Here is a 21,773-nt window from a genome sequence, read left to right as displayed (position 1 = left end):
ACTTCATATACGGATGCTGTTGCAATAACCATTATATTATTTGTGTACAGTGGATGCATTTTGTAAGGGTGAAAGAAATGCATTGAAAGTCCACTCATCTAATGTTTTGGGTAAATAATCAGGAAGGATATTGATAAGATGAAATAATTTCCTCATCATAAAGGATAAAAGTTATGAGAATAAACCATATGACCATATGCTCTTGATTTCTTCTAGTAAATAGGGAAGAATTGAAGGCAATAATAAAACGTAATAGCTGATATAACTGTGTGGATGATTACAATTCCTGTGTTAGACGGAGGGAGCTCTACACTTGTTTTGCCCGATCTGTTAACCTTGTACATATGCATCATGTCTTTACTATATAGGTATGTAAGCTCAAACACCCTAATCTACGCTAATTACCCATTTACTGACCAGCCCTGAGGGAAGGATGAACATCTGGGTTGGGTGCAAAGTCTGCAGACTGACTGCAATACCCATGTGGGTTCAACCTTGGGCTGGAACATACTATCTCATGGTCAGTGACACAAGCACTACACCAAGCATGTGCAAGAGTGTGCCATTATCTCTTTACAATTACCTTCTTTACAGTAGAGGGAGTGAGTTCTACACTTGTGGGGTCCCATCTCTCGACCAGTGTGTGTGTGTAATTTCCTACTCTCTTGTACTTACCTGTTTGTACTGTTGAAGCGGGGGTTCTACACTTGTGGGGCCCCATCTCTTGCACTTTCTCTACGATTAAGCAACTTTTTACAAAAAAAATGCCCATCAGTATTCACAATTTCACCACACAGTATCTTCCATTACTCCTGTATTAGTACACTAAAAAAGTACTTTTTTACATCTTTTCTAAGAAGGGTTTACCTTCATTTCAAGTTATGGCCTCCACTGTTCTATCTTTGCATCTTCTGAAGAAATATTCACTGCTGCCATCATCAAACTGGTTTAACGCCTTCATGGATGTTATTAGATCACCTCTTACTCTTCTCTCTTTCTTGGCACCCACATTTATGGTCTATAACATATCAAGAGAAACCCAGCTCTTCAAATTTTCCTATCAACTTCACCTCTACCAATTGGTGCTTCTTTAACTCCTAAATATCTCACTACATTTTCCTTTTCAACTCTTAAATTTCACATTTTTCAGGTTGCTCAAAAAATGTAAACTTTTATATCTCAAACATACATATATAACAAGGAAAAAAAAATACCTGAGGTATTCACTCAATATTTTTTCTCAATGTGTAAAAGTTTTGTAAAAGTTTCAGTTAATGTGCTTAAAGATGCAAGGATGGGGATTGAGTGTCAAGTGAGTTGCCACTGTACATGATTTATCAAAACTTACTGAGCTCAGTAACACCTACATTTTTTCATCCTTCTTCAATTTTTCCTGCATTAGCAGGGTAGTGCCAGGAACAGACGCAAGTTCATGCTGTAAACACTCAAAATCTTTTTCTCTCCATCCTTGCATCTTCATTTTGGTATTCGCCATTCCCCTCCTCCCCACAACTTCAGATATATATATTTCTTTTCTTTCAAACTATTCGCCATTTCCCGCATTAGCAAGGTAGCGTTAAGAACAGAGGACTGGGCCTCTGAGGGAATATCCTCACCTGGCCCCCTTCTCTGTTCCTTATTTTGGAAAATTAAAAAAAAAAACAAGAGGGGAGGATTTCCAGCCCCCCGCTCCCTCCCCTTTGAGTCGCCTTCTACGACAAGCAGGGAATACGTGGGAAGTATTCTTTCTTTCTCCCCTACCCCCAGGGATAAGATACAAGGAATAGAGTGAATTGGAGCGATGTGGTATACCGGGGTTGACGTGCTGTCAGTGGATTGAATCAAGGCATGTGAAGCGTCTGGGGTAAACCATGGAAAGCTGTGTAGGTATGTATATTTGCGTGTGTGGACGTATGTATATACATGTGTATGGGGGTGGGTTGGGCCATTTCTTTCGTCTGTTTCCTTGCGCTACCTCGCAAACGCGGGAGACAGTGGAAAAAAAAAAAATATATATATATATATAGAGATGCTCTGTGGAAGGTATTAAGAATATATGGTGTGGGAGGCAAGTTGTTAGAAGCAGTGAAAAGTTTTTATCGAGGATGTAAGGCATGTGTACGTGTAGGAAGAGAGGAAAGTGATTGGTTCTCAGTGAATGTAGGTTTGCGGCAGGGGTGTGTGATGTCTCCATGGTTGTTTAATTTGTTTATGGATGGGGTTGTTAGGGAGGTGAATGCAAGAGTTTTGGAAAGAGGGGCAAGTTTGAAGTCTGTTGGGGATGAGAGAGCTTGGGAAGTGAGTCAGTTGTTGTTCGCTGATGATACAGCGCTGATGGCTGATTCATGTGAGAAACTGCAGAAGCTGGTGACTGAGTTTGATAAAGTGTGTGAAAGAAGAAAGTTAAGAGTAAATGTGAATAAGAGCAAGGTTATTAGGTACAGTAGGGTTGAGGGTCAATTGGGAGGTGAGTTTGAATGGAGAAAAACTGGAGGAAGTGAAGTGTTTTAGATATCTGGGAGTGGATCTGGCAGCGGATGGAACCATGGAAGCGGAAGTGGATCATAGGGTGGGGGAGGGGGCGAAAATTCTGGGAGCCTTGAAGAATGTGTGGAAGTCGAGAACATTATCTCGGAAAGCAAAAATGGGTATGTTTGAAGGAATAGTGGTTCCAACAATGTTGTATGGTTGCGAGGCGTGGACTATGGATAGAGTTGTGCGCAGGAGGATGGATGTGCTGGAAATGAGATGTTTGAGGACAATGTGTGGTGTGAGGTGGTTTGATCGAGTAAGTAACGTAAGGGTAAGAGAGATGTGTGGAAATAAAAAGAGCGTGGTTGAGAGAGCAGAAGAGGGTGTTTTGAAATGGTTTGGTCACATGGAGAGAATGAGTGAGGAAAGATTGACCAAGAGGATATATGTGTCGGAGGTGGAGGGAATGAAAAGAAGAGGGAGACCAAATTGGAGGTGGAAAGATGGAGTGAAAAAGATTTTGTGTGATCGGGGCCTGAACATGCAGGAGGGTGAAAGGAGGGCAAAGAATAGAGTGAAATGGATCGATGTGGTATACCGGGGTTGACGTGCTGTCAGTGGATTGAATCAAGGCATGTGTATGGGGGTGGGTTGGGCCATTTCTTTCGTCTGTTTCCTTGCGCTACCTCGCAAACGCGGGAGACAGCGGCAAAAAAAAAAAAAAAAAAAAAAAAAAAATATATATATATATATATATGATGGATTGCGCAAAAGATGCTTGTGGCATGAGAAGAGTGGGAGGTGGGCTGTTTAGAAAGGGTAGTGAGTGGTGGGATGAAGAAGTAAGAGTATTAGTGAAAGAGAAGAGAGAGGCATTTGGACGATTTTTGCAGGGAAAAAATGCAATTGAGTGGGAGAAGTATAAAAGAAAGAGACAGGAGGTCAAGAGAAAGGTGCAAGAGGTGAAAAAAAGGGCAAATGAGAGTTGGGGTGAGAGACTATCAGTAAATTTTAGGGAGAATAAAAAGATGTTCTGGAAGGAGGTAAATAGGGTGCGTAAGACAAGGGAGCAAATGGGAACTTCAGTGAAGGGCGTAAATGGGGAGGTGATAACAAGTAGCGGTGATGTGAGAAGGAGATGGAATGAGTATTTTGAAGGTTTGTTGAATGTGTCTGATGACAGAGTGGCAGATATAGGGTGTTTTGGTCGAGGTGGTGTGCAAAGTGAGAGGGTTAGGGAAAATGATTTGGTAAACAGAGAAGAGGTAGTAAAAGCTTTGCGGAAGATGAAAGCCGGCAAGGCAGCAGGTTTGGATGGTATTGCAGTGGAATTTATTAAAAAAGGGGGTGACTGTATTGTTGACTGGTTGGTAAGGTTATTTAATGTATGTATGACTCATGGTGAGGTGCCTGAGGATTGGCGGAATGCGTGCATAGTGCCATTGTACAAAGGCAAAGGGGATAAGAGTGAGTGCTCAAATTACAGAGGTATAAGTTTGTTGAGTATTCCTGGTAAATTATATGGGAGGGTATTGATTGAGAGGGTGAAGGCATGTACAGAGCATCAGATTGGGGAAGAGCAGTGCGGTTTCAGAAGTGGTAGAGGATGTGTGGATCAGGTGTTTGCTTTGAAGAATGTATGTGAGAAATACTTAGAAAAGCAAATGGATTTGTATGTAGCATTTATGGATCTGGAGAAGGCATATGATAGAGTTGATAGAGATGCTCTGTGGAAGGTATTAAGAATATATGGTGTGGGAGGCAAGTTGTTAGAAGCAGTGAAAAGTTTTTATCGAGGATGTAAGGCATGTGTACGTGTAGGAAGAGAGGAAAGTGATTGGTTCTCAGTGAATGTAGGTTTGCGGCAGGGGTGTGTGATGTCTCCATGGTTGTTTAATTTGTTTATGGATGGGGTTGTTAGGGAGGTAAATGCAAGAGTCCTGGAAAGAGGGGCAAGTATGAAGTCTGTTGGGGATGAGAGAGCTTGGGAAGTGAGTCAGTTGTTGTTCGCTGATGATACAGCACTGGTGGCTGATTCATGTGAGAAACTGCAGAAGCTGGTGACTGAGTTTGGTAAAGTGTGTGGAAGAAGAAAGTTAAGAGTAAATGGGAATAAGAGCAAGGTTATTAGGTACAGTAGGGGTGAGGGTCAAGTCAATTGGGAGGTGAGTTTGAATGGAGAAAAACTGGAGGAAGTGAAGTGTTTTAGATATCTGGGAGTGGATCTGGCAGCGGATGGAACCATGGAAGCGGAAGTGGATCATAGGGTGGGGGAGGGGGCGAAAATTTTGGGAGCCTTGAAAAATGTGTGGAAGTCGAGAACATTATCTCGGAAAGCAAAAATGGGTATGTTTGAAGGAATAGTGGTTCCAACAATGTTGTATGGTTGCGAGGCGTGGGCTATGGATAGAGATGTGCGCAGGAGGATGGATGTGCTGGAAATGAGATGTTTGAGGACAATGTGTGGTGTGAGGTGGTTTGATCGAGTAAGTAACGTAAGGGTAAGAGAGATGTGTGGAAATAAAAAGAGCGTGGTTGAGAGAGCAGAAGAGGGTGTTTTGAAATGGTTTGGGCACATGGAGAGAATGAGTGAGGAAAGATTGACCAAGAGGATATATGTGTCGGAGGTGGAGGGAACGAGGAGAAGAGGGAGACCAAATTGGAGGTGGAAAGATGGAGTGAAAAAGATTTTGTGTGATCGGGGCCTGAACATGCAGGAGGGTGAAAGGAGGGCAAGGAATAGAGTGAATTGGAGCCATGTGGTATACAGGGGTTGACGTGCTGTCAGTGGATTGAATCAAGGCATGTGAAGCGTCTGGGGTAAACCATGGAAAGCTGTGTAGGTATGTATATTTGCGTGTGTGGACGTGTGTATGTACATGTGTATGGGGGGGGGGGGGTTGGGCCATTTCTTTCGTCTGTTTCCTTGCGCTACCTCGCAAACGCGGGAGACAGCGACAAAGTATAAAAAAAAAAAAAAAAAAAAAAAAAAAAAATATATATATATATATATATATATATATATATATATATCCTCTCCTCACTCATGATCTCCTTATGTCCTAACCATTTTAGAAAACCCTCTTCTGCTCTCTTAACCATACCCTTCTTAACACCACACCTCTGTTACATTATCATCTATCATTTGATCAACCTTCCTGACACCACATATTGTCCTCAAACAATCAATTTCCAACTAATTCACCCCAATAAATACAGCAATGCAGACTCTAAACAAATACAACAATTAGATATAAAAACTCTTACCGAAAGTAGCATGGATGGATCGACATTAAAGTTGCCCAATGTAAGTAGATCTTGCAGAGAATCAATGCTATTTTGCACATCATCCATATGGGCCTGAAGCTCCTGCCTGGTTAGGGCCACAAGAGAATACATTATTCTTCAAATAAGGATTCAAGATGTATCAAAAGAATAGTTTATTAACACAAAAGCACACAATAATGTGGCATTACAGTGAGGTGTATTTTTGGCTTAATGTAATTATTCATAAATTTGCAAGAAAAACTAAATTACTGACAAAACATTCTTCAAGCAATCACAATCAACAAATGATTACTAAATGAGACATAAATGATAACCTGAATACTACTTGTAATATATAACTACAGTAAATTACCAGTTAACCACACAGTTTGGAGAAAAACTGTATACTTAACAAATAAGTCTAGGTATCTAACACAGAAAGAGTATTATCACAAATAGATGGAAAGAAAAGCTTGTAATCTGAAAACTTTTTGAGACACAAAAGTTTGAATAACCTGTTCTACTTCTAACACAAAAATTTCATATATCTGACCAATAACAAAATGCACACACTTAGCTACATCATGAATTATAATGAACATTTTCTATTATCATCATTATCATTATCTTTTTCTTTTTTATACTTGATCACCTTTCCTTGCATTTGCAAAGTAGCACCAGGAACATATGATGACAGACCACATCCAGTCACATCCATTCCCTAGCTGTCATGTGTAATGCACTGAAACCATAGCTCTCCATCCACATTAATATTAATATTTTAAATATTATCAATATATGGAAGCAGAAGTGAATCATAGGGTGGGGAAGGGGGCGAAAATCCTGGGAGCCTTGAAGAATGTTTGGAAGTCGAGAACATTATCTCGGAAAGCAAAAATGGGTATGTTTGAAGGAATAGTGGTTCCAACAATGTTGTATGGTTGCGAGGCGTGGGCTATGGACAGAGTTGTGCGCAGGAGGGTGGATGTGCTGGAAATGAGATGTTTGAGGACAATATGTGGTGTGAGGTGGTTTGATCGAGTAAGTAATGTAAGGGTAAGAGAGATGTGTGGAAATAAAAAGAGCCTGGTTGAGAGAGCAGAAGAGGGTGTTTTGAAATGGTTTGGGCACATGGAGAGAATGAGTGAGGAAAGATTGACCAAGAGGATATATATGTCGGAGGTGGAGGGAACGAGGAGAAGTGGGAGACCAAATTGGAGGTGGAAAGATGGAGTGACAAAGATTTTGAGTGATCAGGGCCTGAACATGCAGGAGGGTGAAAGGTGGGCAAGGAATAGAGTGAATTGGATCGATGTGGTATACCAGGGTTGACGTGCTGTCAATGGATTGAATCAGGGCATGTGAAGCGTCTGGGGTAAACCATGGAAAGTTCTGTGGGGCCTGGATGTGGAATGGGAGCTGTGGTTTCGGGCATTATTACATGACAGCTAGAGACTGAGTGTGAACGAATGGGGCCTTTGTTGTCTTTTCCTGGCGCTACTTGCACACATGAGGGGGGAGGGGGATGTTATTCCATGTGTGGCGAGGTGGCGATGGGAATAAATAAAGGCAGACAGTATGAATTATGTACCTGTGTATATATGTACATGTCTGTGTGTGTATATATATGTGTACATTGAGATGTATAGATATGTATATTTGCATGTGTGGACGTGTATGTATATACATGTGTATGGGGGTGGGTTGGGCCATTTCTTTCGTCTGTTTCCTGTGCTACCTCGCAAACGCGGGAGACAGCGACAAAGCAAAATAAAAAAAAAAAATAATCAATGTATTTAACATTATGAATAGTATTCTTATTCTGGAAGCATTAAAGAATGTATACCAAGACAGGTCATCGTGTGAGAGGGGAAAAATGGATATGTTTGAAGACATAATAGTCCCAGCAATGTTGTATGGATGTGAGGAATGTGATATACATGAGGATGTGTGGAGGAGGCTGGACGTGCTGGAAATGATATATAAGGTGCTTTGATTGATTAGTAATAACAGGGTAAGAGAGAGGTGTGGCAATAAAATGACTATGGTTGAGAAAGGAGTGTGCTGAAAAAGTTTGGACAAATGGAAAGAAAGAGTGAGGAGAGGATGACAAAGAGAATATGTCAGAAGTGGAGGGGACAAAAAGAAAGGAAAAACCAAATCAAAGATGGAAGGATGGAGTAAAAAAAGATTTTTAGTGATCAGGGCCTGAACATGCAAGAGGGTGAAAGGCAGGCATGGGATAGAGTGAACTCGAAAAATGTGGTATGCAGTCGTTGATACGGTATCAATGGAGTGCATCAAGGCAAGTGAAGCAACTTTAGAAAACCAGGTAAAGGTCTATGGGGCCTAGTTGCACATAGGGGGGGTTGCATTTTCGATGCACTGTACATGACAGCTAGAGATGAGTGGGAGCAAGGCTACAGTACAATCAGCAACATGGAAAAGATGGATTCCTCTGGAGCTAGACGTTCTTCATCAAGACTGTACTCCAATAATGATGTTTGGGGTGTTTTATACTGATGGGGCCCCAACTTTTGGATATTCTCGACTATTACACAACCTTCTAAGCTCCTACATGTCTGCATTTACCAAATCCTACTCAATTATATTTCATTTATCAGTCACTCCTATATTATGAGAGTGCTTCTTTACATATCTTTTAACAAGATTCTTGCTTAATGTCATGTCATGTCCTCTGGTTGTTTCATCTCTACATCTTTTGAACTCTTCACTGACTACTTCAGCAAACTAACTTATAACTTAAGGGGCTGTGTTTAGGATACCCCTTAATGTATGAATACTGAATTGATGGTAATGATACATGTCTAAAAACTCTGTGTTACATTGCCTACTCGAAACTGTACTGCAAAAAATGGTTTTCACAAATGACGTTTTACATCAATCTGAACACAAACAAAATTCTATTTCTTTAAACACACAATCTATGAATGAACGCTGAACGATGCTAATTATACATTTTTTTACCTTCTATGAGGCTTTTGAACTAATTATATCATAAAAAGCTTTTGAAAATTAACTTTGGTAGCCTCAAAATGGCCTTCAAGTTTAATGCATGGTACTTTAAAACATTGTTCAGATACTGAAGTACATACACCCAAAATCTAAGGCCTCTAGGTATTATGGACAGGCTGTGACAAAGCAAAAAACAAATGCAAAAACAAAAAACACTTAAAAATGCATGCTAAACTAAAGTTGGAGCTCTTTTGTTTATTTGTGGGCTTGTGCTTATGTATGCGAGCATGCATCCTTGCAATTCTGTCACAACAAGTATTTACTTCATCTCTGCTCACTTGTTCTGCATGTTCAAAACTCTGGTACTTGGAGAAAATGAAAAAATTTCTCTCCAGCTAAAGACTAGAGATATGCAATAGTGGCCATTGTACACTTGTTCCTTATGCTAACTTAAACTTTCATTTTGAAGAATGGAAGGAGGGAAATATATACAACAGATGCAGATATGAAATAAAATCAACAAAATATGCAATATAAGATGAAAAGGAACAGCCAAGGAAGCTAATGGCATTGCTTTAGAACTTACTACAAACTAACAACAAACCAACAAGAAGCAACACCACCACTGACCTCCTCTCTACAAAGGACACAACATTCATCACAGATACTGAGCTCACCAAAACCAGCATCTCAGATCACAACATCACAAAAGTAGCCTTAATCACAGGGTAGAAATTGCTTAAGACTGGCAGAATGCTGTAAGGGAAGATGTAAATAATCTAAGCAACCTAAGTTTCTACCTTGATGGAATGAAATAGAGCCAACTCAATAACCTGAAGGTATATGCAAAGTTCTCAGTGAAATTAAAGAAAAAGTATATAAATTTTCTACCATTGTCCTTAACACATAATTACAAAACAAATACTGATTGAGATGAAACAATAAAAAAACAAGATATGGAAAGCACTAGATCAATGAAAGAGAATGGAAGAAAAAGCTAGGGTAAGCAATGTACAAATATCAAAGAAATAGAAGAAAAATAAAAGCTAGCAAGAAAATAATGGAGTTGTACATAAAAGAATAGAATAAATGAGAAAATAAAATTCTAAAGTTCTATCTGGATAAAGACACAAAACAAGAGACAAAAAGTCCAAAATTGGACCTCTTCACTTTGAAGATGAAACACACAAGAATGTGCCTAATGCTAATCAACCAACTTAAGTCAATCTTCAACACAAAAAAGGAAATCATGATGATGAAATATTCAATCACTATGATAACCATGCCCTCACAGATATCAACATAACAGTAAGAAATATAAGACAGAGGAATATGGTCGACTAGAAGAGAACTCAGCACCAGGACCTGATGCAATGCTATTCATATTTCAAAAAATACAATGGTGACAATAGTAGAACTCCTTGTAACATTAATGAGGCAGAGCAAAGAATTAAAGCTGAGGTCATTCACACAATGGCATGTGTAACACCCATATATATGGGTGGATCCAAAGTGATATCACACCAAATCAATCCAGACCAGTTAGCTTAACATTACACATATTCAAAACTATGTAAAAATGTGATAATGAAAAACTTCATGAAACATCTTGTTGACAGCAACCTGATAACTGAAGGTCAGCAAAGGTTTGTACCAGGTAATGGCACACAAATGCAACAACTGGCACAGGAGTCTCTCCAAATGGGTTGAGGTGACAAGTGGAGTGCCAGAGGGTCCTGTTCTGGGACCATCATTCTTCCTGATCTATGTAAATGACTTGCCTGAGGGTATGAATTCCAACCAGAATATGTTTGCAAATGATGCAACAGTCATGAGGAAAGTGAAATGCAAGGAGGATTGTATCACCTTCCAAGGAGACCTAAACAGACTCCAAAGTTGGTATGATACATAAGTGACGAAATTCAACCCCAGTGCATGTACAGTAATGAGGATGAGACAAAATGAAAGGACTTAATACGATTATTATCTAGCAGGTAATATGCTTCAGGATTCTGAAGGTGAGGGCTTGAGTCGAAATCATCCTTAACCTGTTGCCAGAGTCCCTCATTAGGAAAATAATTAAGGAGACAAATTGTCTGCCCACAAATATCAGAACAGCTTTTAAGTATATGGATAAGGAAATATTCAGGAAGCTGTTCATCTTCTCCATGAGGCCAAAACTAGAATATGTTTCTTAAGTTTGGTCACAATACCTGAAGAAGCACAAAGAGCTAACAGAGATGGTCCACAGAAGGGCAACAAATATGTTACCAGAATAAAGAGAGCTGAGTTAAAGGAAAAAGTTTAAGGGTATGAATTCGTCCACCTAAGTAGAGAGATGAGTGTGTCCTACAGTTTGAAAATTTCTTAATGCAATATTGTGAAAATGTGAATATAGTGAGAGCAGCAGATGGTGGGAGGTCTGGTCATTAACTTGTGGGGGCAAGGGTGAAGATTTGTAAAGGTTTTCAGAAAAGAGGAAACGATGTAAATGAAAAGAGGGTTGTAAAATTAAGTGACCTCAGTAAAGAGGCTTGCGTGACGAAATACAAGGAGACACTGGGTGGTGAATGACAAAGAGTGAGTAAACAAAGCTAGTGGAGTGGGCAAGAAAGGGGAGACAACAGTGCTGACATGTGCAAGAGAAGTGTGTGGCATACCAAAGGTGGGAGATGGGCAGGTGAGAAAGGGTAATGTGTATTGGGATGATGAAGTAAGATTGCTGAAACGATAAAAGAGATGTCTATGGGTAGTACTTACAAGGAAGGAGTGCAAATGATTTAGAGATGTACAAGAGAATGCTGGAGGAGGTCAAGAGGAAGATGCAGAGCTGAAAAAGGAGACAATGAGATTAAGGGTGAGTGAGTATCAGTAAACTTCAAACTTCAGGGAAAAGACTTTTGGAAGGAGGTTAACAGTCTGAAAAAACAAGAGAACAAATGGGGAAGCAGGTGATGAGAGCATATGGAGAAATGGTAAAAGATAATGATAAGGTGTGGTGGGTATGGGAGTGAGTATTTTGAATGATCAATGAATATGTTTGTTGAGAGAGTGGTAGATGTAAGGTATTTGGGTTGGGGATATATGCAAAGCAAAAGAGTCATGGAAAGTGGTTCAGTGAAAAAGGAAGTGGTGGTGAAAGCCTTGAGAATGATGAAATATAGCAAGGGGCCTCAAGTGGATAGTATGACAGTTGAATTTCTTATGAAAAGGGGTGACTGTTGTTGACTGTTTAGTTTGGGTATTCAGTGTAAGTATGGATTATGGTTACAAGGAAGGATGGCACAGTGCATGTATGGTGCCACTACACAAAGGCAAAAGGGAAAAATGAAAGCATTCAAACTACAGAGGTATAAGATAGCTGAGTATACCTGGTAAGTTGTAAAGGAGAGTGGTGACTGAAAGGGTGAAGATATGCACAAAGCATCATATGGGGAGGAATAATGAAGTTTCAGGAATTGCAGTGGATGTACGGATCTGGTGGTTGCTTTAAACAATGTGTGAAAAATACTTAGAGAAACAGAAAGATCTGTCCAAAGCACATGTGGATATAAAGAAAGCAAACAACAAGGTTGACAGAAAAGCCTTGAGGAAGGTCATACAAATATATGGTGGGTCATACAAAATATGGTGTGGGAGGAAAACTACAAGAAGCATTGAGAAGTTTTCATAAAGTGTGTAAGGCATATGAGCAAGTAGGTAGAAAGAAGAGTGATTGGTCCCAGATAAAGATAGGTCTACATAAGAGGTGTGTGTTATCACCATGGTTATTTAATCCATTTATGGAAGATGTTGTGAGGGAGGTAAATACAAATCTTGGAGAGAGGGTCCAGTATGCAATCTGTGAGGAATAAGGAGGCCTGGGAAGTAAGTCTGTTGTTGTTTGCTGATGACACAGCACTGGTGGCAGATTCAAGTGAGAAACTATAGTTGATGTCAAACTTTGGTTGTGTGTGAAAGGAGAAAGTCGAGCATAAGTGTGAAAAAAGCAAGGTTATCGGGTTTAGCAGTGCAGGACAGTTTATTTGGGGTATAAGTCTGAATGGTGAAAATCTGGAGAAAGTGGAGTGTCTTAGATACCTGAGAGTGAATATGGCAGCAAATGGAACCATGGAAGCTGTAGCAAGCCATCAACTGGGTGAGGGCATGTCGGTTCTGTAAGCATTCAGACGTGTTGGAAAGAGAGGTCATCTGGAAGGGCATATATGAATACGTCTAAAGGTAAGGTAGTTCCAATGATGTTACACTGATGCACAGAATATACTGTACAAAAGACTTGTAGAAGAGGTGGATGTATTGGAAAAAAAAATGTTTAAGGACAATATGAGGCGTGAGGTGGCTTGATTGAGTAAGCAATAGAAGGGCAGGAGAGAGGTGTGGTAATAAGAAGAGTGTACGAGAAAGAGCTAATGAGGATGTGCTGAAATGGTCTGAACACATGGAGAGAATGAGTGAAGAGAGGCTGAGGACAAAGAGATGGAGGAGACCATATTGGAGATGGAAGGATGGAGTGTGAAATAGATTTTGAGGGCTCAGAGCCTAAACTTTCAGAAGGGTGAAAGACACGCATAGGAAAGATTGAACTGGAGTGATGTAGTATACATAGGGCATTATGCTGTCAATGGACAGAAGTAGGGTATATGAAGCAGCCAGAGGAAACCACAGAAAGATCTGTGGGGCCTGGTCATGGATAGGGGGCTGTAGTTTCAGTGCATTACGCATGACATCTAAAGAATGGATTAGACCAGATGAGGCCTCTTTTCGTCTGTTCCTGACACTCCCTCGCTAACACAGGCACAGGAAACAGTAAAATGGCATGAATAATAAATTAGGAGAAATAAGAAACATGCATGGAAAACCATGGAAACATTCAAAAGAAGACTAGATTCACCACTGAAGTCAATCCCCCAATGAACCTGGAATAGATAATTACCTGAAGGGTCTATAATCAGTGAGAAATAACATAAGTCAACAAGTAAGACATGCAGTGAGCACTGCAGGATAGCCCCTGCCACTTAAGCAAAATTTCAATGTAGGTACTCAAAAGTGAGCACATTAAATCAGAAAAAGTATTTGGAAAACAAAAATCATCTTTTCATTTCGCAGCATCAAGGAGCAAACATTAAAAAAGGATCAAAGAAAACAAAACATTGAAACAACACTTAAAATAACAAACCAAAGAAATATGTAAGAAAATGGCCCTTTCTCAGAGCACTGTTATACATAATTTTCTGTTACCATGAGCATTTCCTAAAGTTTGGAAATGTGAGGAGATAGTACATTTGTTAATGACTTTTGTAAATCTCTGCCAATATCTATAAATAAATACTCAAAAAATTAAGAAGACATCCCCATGTATGACTTGAGCAACCTTTATGGCACCAGAAAAACCAGACACTTAAACAACACCCTACGTTTCCAGACACACTAACTCTCATCTTCACCTACATGATCATCTGAAAATGGCTGCTAAAATATGTGCACCTGACTTCAAAAACATCTGGCTTCATTAATCATGATGCTGTAGTATGAAAAGCAACAAAGATCCAGGTAACCTGGTCTTACCCATTATTAGCAGTTTCCTCACCAATCGCAACAAGGCCACGAGAATCCTGTCCAGTACCTCTGATCCTCTTCCCATGTATTGCAGCATCCCTCAAGGAACAAAGCTTGGACCAGGATTTTTCATGATCATGACTGATGGTACTGCCCGTGACACTGAAGACAGATACAAGTTTGTTGGTGTCACACAGTAGCAGCACTCCTACAACCTAATGGATTCTCGCTCATTCAGTATCATGTTAACATCATATGATGGGCCAAAAGTAACACAAGAAGGGTGTTCCAGGGAACACTTGTGTCATCTTCAGTAAAGCTAAGTTATTGGGAGTGAAATAAACACTGGGTGGAATACTGTTATGAAGATATTAAAAACATCATTACCTGTATTATGTTTCTATGTCTAAAAGTGTAAGTATCTGAAGGTACCTGTATAGACCTGTTTAATTTCAAGGTTAAACCTTTTCATAGGGGCATTACTCATGCAACATCCAAATAGAATATGAATCTTAGGTCATTTAATTCTCTAGAAAATGGGAAACGTATGTATGAAAGACTCATGTTTTTCTAATTTAGACTTTTCAAGTAATAACCAAGGTATAGTTGTATGCTGATGTTTGATTATTGATGATGGATGGATGGACAATGGACAGATGGATGATAAAAGGACACTCAGACAGACACATGGATGACAACGATGGACAGAGGAATCCTGAAGTGTTGGTCATGCTTTGCAAGTGACATAAATTCAATGGATGTGTCACACTGACAGATAAAATTTAAGAATACATTAACAGTACCAAGATCATACCTGAAGACCCACTCTCCCTAAACTTTGATAAAAAGATGAATATTTTTTTCTGATAATTCTGGGATAAACATGTTAATGTCTTCTTCGTACAATTAAAGAGTTTTGCTCCACTGGAAAGACTTGTAGTTCACTAAATATTTGCATTCCTGTCTATTGTGCAGAAACTGGAAATCACTTGAACATGCCCAAAGACAGGCCATAATTATTTGTCTAAAAACCTTAACAACAGCTACCTGAATGCATTTCACACTTCAACAATAAAAACTACACATTACAAAACGGAAACATCAACAGATTTACAAGAAGAGTGAATGCTAGACCAAGTCAACACCAAGTTTTACTAAACAATACCAATAGGTTTACTAAAAGAGTTCATATGTGTACTACACCTAGTCAATGCGATAAGATGCTTTCTTGATGCCTGAGGACACTGACATTTTTTAAATGAACCCCTGCACAACAATATTCCACATCCATTTACAACCCCTAAATGAAAGAAGCTTTAAACAGAGGATCTTTACTGAATTGCTTCTCATCTTATTTCATTTCATAATGTACCTAATTCTTATTATCACTTAAAGTCAAGTGCTTTCTAAAAGATATAAGCAAGATAGTATTAAGAACGAATGAACAATGGCCTCATTTATTAACTTACTCTCACGTGTGTACAATCATCATAGACTACAGGGCACAGCAAAGTCCCACAACTTTCGCCCCCTCACCCACCCATAACTCACTTCTCTTTCCAATATTCTTCATTCAAACTCACACCCCAATTATTTTCTCCCTCTACAAAGTTAGAGCTAATAACTTTAATGAACATTAATCTCAACTTCCTCCTTTGACACACTCTCCCAAACTTAGTCTTCAACATTTGCATTTTCTTACTTGAATCTGTCATCACCAAACAACAGACTCAACATTCCATCCATAAACTAATAAATCAAACAGTTATGGTGACATCACATCCTCCCCTCACTACAGACCTACCTTCATCTGGAGCCACATATCCTCTCTACATACTCACACACACACACACCTTACTCTCTTACTAAAAACTCCTCACTACTTCCAAGTAGCTTTCCTCCCACACCATATATTCATAAAACCTCCCACAAAGCATCTCTATCATTCCTACTAAATGCTTTCCCTAAATCCATGAATGCCAAATACAAATCCTTGTCTTTCTCTATGTATTTCTCACAAATATTCTTCAATGAAAACAGCTGATCCACAAATCCTCTACCACTCCTAATGCCACACTGTCCCACCCCAGTCTGATGATCTATGCATGCTGTTACCCTCTACTCAATGCAACTTAACAGGTACACTCAACAAAGTTACTAATACTTCCCACGTATTCCCTGCATGTCGTAGAAGGTGGCTAAAAGGGGAGGGAGTGGGAGGCTAGAAATCCTCCCCTCTCGTTTATTTCATTTTCCAAAAGAAGGAACAGAGAAGGGGGCCAGGTGAGGATAATCCCTCAAAGGCCCAGTCCTCTGTTCTTAACGCTACCTTACTAATGCAGGAAATGGCGAATAGTATGAAAGATAGAAAGGCTTTCACTGATACATCTCTCTTCACCAAACCAATTGCCATGACTTTCTAATTTTGCATACCCACACCCCAACCCAAACACTCTCCATTTGCCATCCTATCATCAAACACATTCAACAATCCTTCAAATTACTCACTCCATCTCCTCTCAACACCCAAACACTCTCCATTTGTCATCCTATCATCAAACACATTCAACAATCCTTCAAATTACTCACTCCATCTCCTCTCAACTTCATTACTGCATGCTACCATTTCTTTGCACCTACACTGATGATTCCATTTGTTCTCATTTTCATTCATAAAATAACTCACACTGTACATTCATACTTACATGAGGTCTACTAAGTGTAGTATACCACACAATATATAAGATTTATTTTTCTTTTTGCACAACTGTGCAATGGGATGGAGGCAGATTCTAAAACCACAACCTAACACCTGTAACTGTTGTATGGTGGGAAATAAGAAAAAAAAAAAAAAACTAGACCCCCCCCTCTACATTTCAATGATAAAATATGTTTCATTACCTGTGAACAAAAAAGGTACACAACTGGTTAAATATACTTACTTATGAATGGACTTTTCAGGGACCACAACACTCATTGTTGAGGCTTTAGATGCATTCTTCTGGGACTTACTTGTCTTCGTCTTGCCCTTCTGTGGTACTGTATGGACTTGGCCTTTTGTGGAGGTGGATGGAGCTGGAAAACTGCTGGTTCCTGCAGCAGCCTTCACACTGCTACTAGAGTAGAAAAGAAATAATGCTATTGTAAATATACAACACTAGAGCCCTCCTTATCGGGTTCCTGCAGCTTCTACACTGCCCTTATTCATGACCAGGGAAATGATGGACTCCTGTTGAAACTGTACTCCTTCTAATCCACAGACAATGTTACACACACTAATGGCAACTTTCACTTGTGGTGTAATCACATGCAAGAAGAGTTCAGAAACCCAGTTATACATAAATTATTAACATTATTCTAAATAACCCCTAGAGCCCCTTCTTCATGAGCTACTTCAGCTTCGAAGCTGCACTACAATCAGTGCTCGAGGGAGTTCCTGTGGGAAATGGGGCATCAGAGATATAAATAGATAGACAGATCACTAGCAAGCCTGAACAGTGATTGAAATGCTTATCTAAAGAATGAGTTGAACAGAAATACCAACTAGATACTTGTTCAATTCCAGTAAAGAAATTATTGCTAGCTTTTAGATTAATATGAATTACTCGTCTGTTGTTTGAGCTCCTTGAGTAAGCTGAAACTGATATTCAAGATCGTTTTCCCCAATATCTTGCTATATGCAAAGATATATATGTCAGCTTCATCAGGAATACACTAGATTTGGTATTTCTAAATCTTCCTAGATGATGCCTGAAAGCAACTTCAAAAATGAATTATTTGCCTCACTCTGAGAAACTGATGAATCAGAATTCAAATGAGCAAACCTCTTTCCTACATAATGAAATCCATATCCAACTCTGGGTAATGTGGGCTGTATGAAGATCCTAAAGCTCTTAAGATATTGAACTTTTTTTTTTTTTTTTTTTTTTTTTGCCACTGTCTCCCGCGTTTGCAAGGTAGCGCAAGGAAACAGACGAATGAAATGGCCCAACCCACCCCCATACACATGTATATACATACGTCCACACACGCAAATATACATACCTACACAGCTTTCCATGGTTTACCCCAGACGCTTCACATGCCTTGATTCAATCCACTGACAGCACGTCAACCCTGGTATACCACATCGCTCCAATTCACTCTATTCCTTGCCCCCCTTTCACCCTCCTGCATGTTCAGGCCCTGATCACACAAAATCTTTTTCACTCCATCTTTCCACCTCCAATTTGGTCTCCCTCTTCTCCTTGTTCCCTCCACCTCCGACACATATATTCTCTGGTCAATCTTTCCTCACTCATTCTCTCCATGTGCCCGAACCATTTCAAAACACCCTCTTCTGCTCTCTCAACCACGCTCTTTTTCTTTCCACACATCTCTCTTACCCTTACGTTACTTACTCGATCAAACCACCTCACACCACATATTGTCCTCAAACATCTCATTTCCAGCACATCCATCCTCCTGCGCACAACTCTATCCATAGCCCACGTCTCGCAACCATACAACATTGTTGGAACCACTATTCCTTCAAACATACCCATTTTTGCTTTCTGAGATAATGTTCTCGACTTCCACACATTCTTCAAGGCTCCCAGAATTTTCGCCCCCTCCCCCACCCTATGATCCACTTCCGCTTCCATGGTTCCATCCGCTGCCAGATCCACTCCCAGATATCTAAAACACTTCACTTCCTCCAGTTTTTCTCCAAACTCACCTCCCAATTGACTTGACCCTCAACCCTACTGTACCTAATAACCTTGCTCTTATTCACATTTACTCTTAACTTTCTTCTTTCACACACTTTACCAAACTCATATACTGTAAAAAAAAAAAAAATGTTAAGTTCCTGTATATATACGTTGATATGTGAGCACATCACAAAAAAACGAGCACAATAACCTTGAACAACCATCAGCTTCATTGCAACAGTCACAACATCCAAGCAAACAAAGGTTTATTTCTGACTTCACACAAATAGGTCACTGCTTTTATGCATGCATAAATACACAGCACACAGGCACTCTTACTGACTTGTATACATAGACTGACCTAGAAAGGTATAAAGTGGCCCCAAGTTAAAGGAAATGAGTGAAAATAACAAAGCGCACAAATACATTTGGGTTTGGTAAGAAAACATATTTGGAAAAAGACAATACACCTATTGTGGGGCAAAGGAAGTAAAGGTTAAGAACAGAACACAGGAAAAGGAAGTGCTGTACCATATTCCCTGTATTTAAATGGGAAACAGCATGCAATACCCTGCTCTTATCAATAAATAACATTATGATTACTGAATAAGATATCAAATAAGTGTACACAAAAATCACATGTATTCACCTGGTATTCATGACAGGAGTTTCACTAACAGGATATTTAAATGACTGAGTCACAACACTTGGATCAACAGTATTCAGGAGTTCAGGACTGAGAGGAGCTTCCTCTAGAAGTAAGCTGGAAAATTTTGACTGAGTGTTGTCCGTTACTACTGTGCCACCAGGACTCACAACACTTGATGCTGAAAATTAAAGTATTTCTTTCATTACACTACATGAAAACTGTTGAACTATTTCAGGAATAGATCTACAAGAGATAGTGAAAATATCCAAGACTCTATCTAACTGATAGTTGAAGATCATGTGATTAATCTAGGATGAATGGTAAGGTCAAGAATATTGTGGTAAGTTGTGCCTATGGAATATTCTGTATCTTCAAATGTAAAACAAACTTAGAATCCTCAAGAAAAAGATGATCAATATTCCTGAGAGAAATTTTACTTGCTAAGATGTACAGTTAGCGTCTGAGGTGTTGAATCACTTGTGGTACATCATACTGTCTACAATTTCTCAAAGGAATGTTGATCAGTTAAAAATCAGAACAACACCCAAAGACTTCTGCCTATTTCATGGTTATACCTGTCCTTGTTTTGACAAAACCAAATGACCTATCTATTGGTACTGATAATAAAAAGTTGGCAAAAAATCAAGGTCTGGCACACTCACATTTACTGGAGGCAGTTGATTTTCAGTGAAGCAACAAATGATAAAGGATATTTTTCCACCATACTGCACCAGTATGCCTTAGAAATCTTGAGAATTCATTCTTTAAGATTTAAGACAACAAAAATAAATCATGATAAATACAACCCTTCCCACATACACATTATCCTCAAGTGATAAACAAGTATATACTCAAACAGAACTTGTCAATTATTTTGGAGCTTAAGGTTGAGGTATGGCTAAGTTTGGTTAGATTGTATATAATGACTTTCAAAATGCTAAGCTGATTACATATGAGAATGTCCTTTTACATCTTGGCATAAAACTATGCTTCCCTAATCCACTTGTACACTACTATGTCATTCACTGTGAACCAAAGCCATTTCCATGGGGTCTTGTTTAATTCTAAATATCTGGAGGGACCTCTGTCGTGATAGAGTATTTGCTTACTATGTTGAAGGCACTGGTCACAAATAAAGTCTTCATCGATGACAGGACTTAAATAAAACATAAAAAAAAGGCAGAATAAATAGAGAAGAATAAATTTTTCTTTCCCCTATACCTCCCCTGCTTGTGCTACATATTTGCATTTTGGTTTACATCGTACAACAAATGTCATGTTTAGTAATGATGTATCCTCCTAAATTGACAAAAAGGTGTACCATGAGGAACTTCCTGTTCCTTGGGAATTAATCATTTCCCTGCTCCTGCTTTCAGTGCATTTCCAAGATATACTAGACACTACTAGGAAGCAAGGATACAAAGTCTGTCTTTTGAGGATACAAAGTCTGTCTTTTGGAAAAGTGTCCCTGCCCTCCAAGTTAGCTTGTTGAACTAGGGCCAAGGACTCCAGGTCTGATGTTATTCCTTACAAGTGGAACATGAGGTCTTGAAGGAGAGTGGCATGCCTGCAATCATTTTTGACACAAGATTCGGCTCATATGGATGAATGGAATGTAAGAGGAATAAACATAAACAAAGGGGGATACAAGTTACAAACACCTTCAAAAAAGGAATATTAGACACATTCAAGTTACAAACACCTTCAAAAAAGGAATATCAAACACATTGGGTTAATGGAAGGAAAAGTCAACAGGTAGTGGGACCCTTGAGTTCGATAAAAAAAAAATGATGCATAAGACATCAAATCTACAAGATGACACAAATGGTTATGCAAGAGAAGGTGTGGTAATGTTAATGAAGAATGACTGGTCTGAAAAAACTGGTTCACAGCAAGTGTATTCACTTAAGATTTTGGTATCATTTGCAGATTCAATTATGATACCTTGAATAACTAATCACCAGTACATGCACTGTGTTATGATAAGAGAAGAGGAGGTTTAACATAGGTTTGAGAGAACAACTGATGGGGAACTCTAATGGATGGGTGAGAGAAAGAGGATAAGAGATAGGTACATTTGGGTTCCCAAGTGCAAATGATAATTCAAGCATTATTTGCATGTGTAGCACTTGTGGACTACACTTTTGCATCTAAAAAGCGAT

At 39.3% G+C, this 21,773-nt stretch overlaps 1 protein-coding gene across 7 annotated transcripts in view; it reads right to left on the bottom strand.

Annotated features, from left to right (window-relative positions):
- The window catches only part of Hsf (Heat shock factor), a 39,887-nt gene that overhangs the window by 2,892 nt on the left and 15,222 nt on the right, over positions 1-21,773 (bottom strand). For 2 of the 7 annotated variants that reach the window (XM_071683370.1, XM_071683372.1), the window contains exons 8-11: positions 19,612-19,789; positions 17,214-17,384; positions 14,281-14,433; positions 5,740-5,845 (exon numbers count right to left, since the gene is read on the bottom strand). In XM_071683370.1, coding sequence (XP_071539471.1) covers positions 5,740-5,845; positions 14,281-14,433; positions 17,214-17,384; positions 19,612-19,789 — 608 coding nt within the window. Of the gene's footprint in view, positions 1-5,739; positions 5,846-14,280; positions 14,434-17,213; positions 17,388-19,611; positions 19,790-21,773 lie in introns of all 7 variants that reach the window. The other 5 variants (XM_071683369.1, XM_071683371.1, XM_071683376.1 and 2 more) reach the window with 4 other exon arrangements.

The sequence above is a fragment of the Panulirus ornatus genome, chromosome 36 (assembly GCF_036320965.1).
Source record: "Panulirus ornatus isolate Po-2019 chromosome 36, ASM3632096v1, whole genome shotgun sequence".
Classification (NCBI taxonomy): domain Eukaryota; kingdom Metazoa; phylum Arthropoda; class Malacostraca; order Decapoda; family Palinuridae; genus Panulirus; species Panulirus ornatus.
Note: the sequence above shows the minus strand (reverse complement) of the source record. Positions and strands in the feature narration are given on the sequence as shown.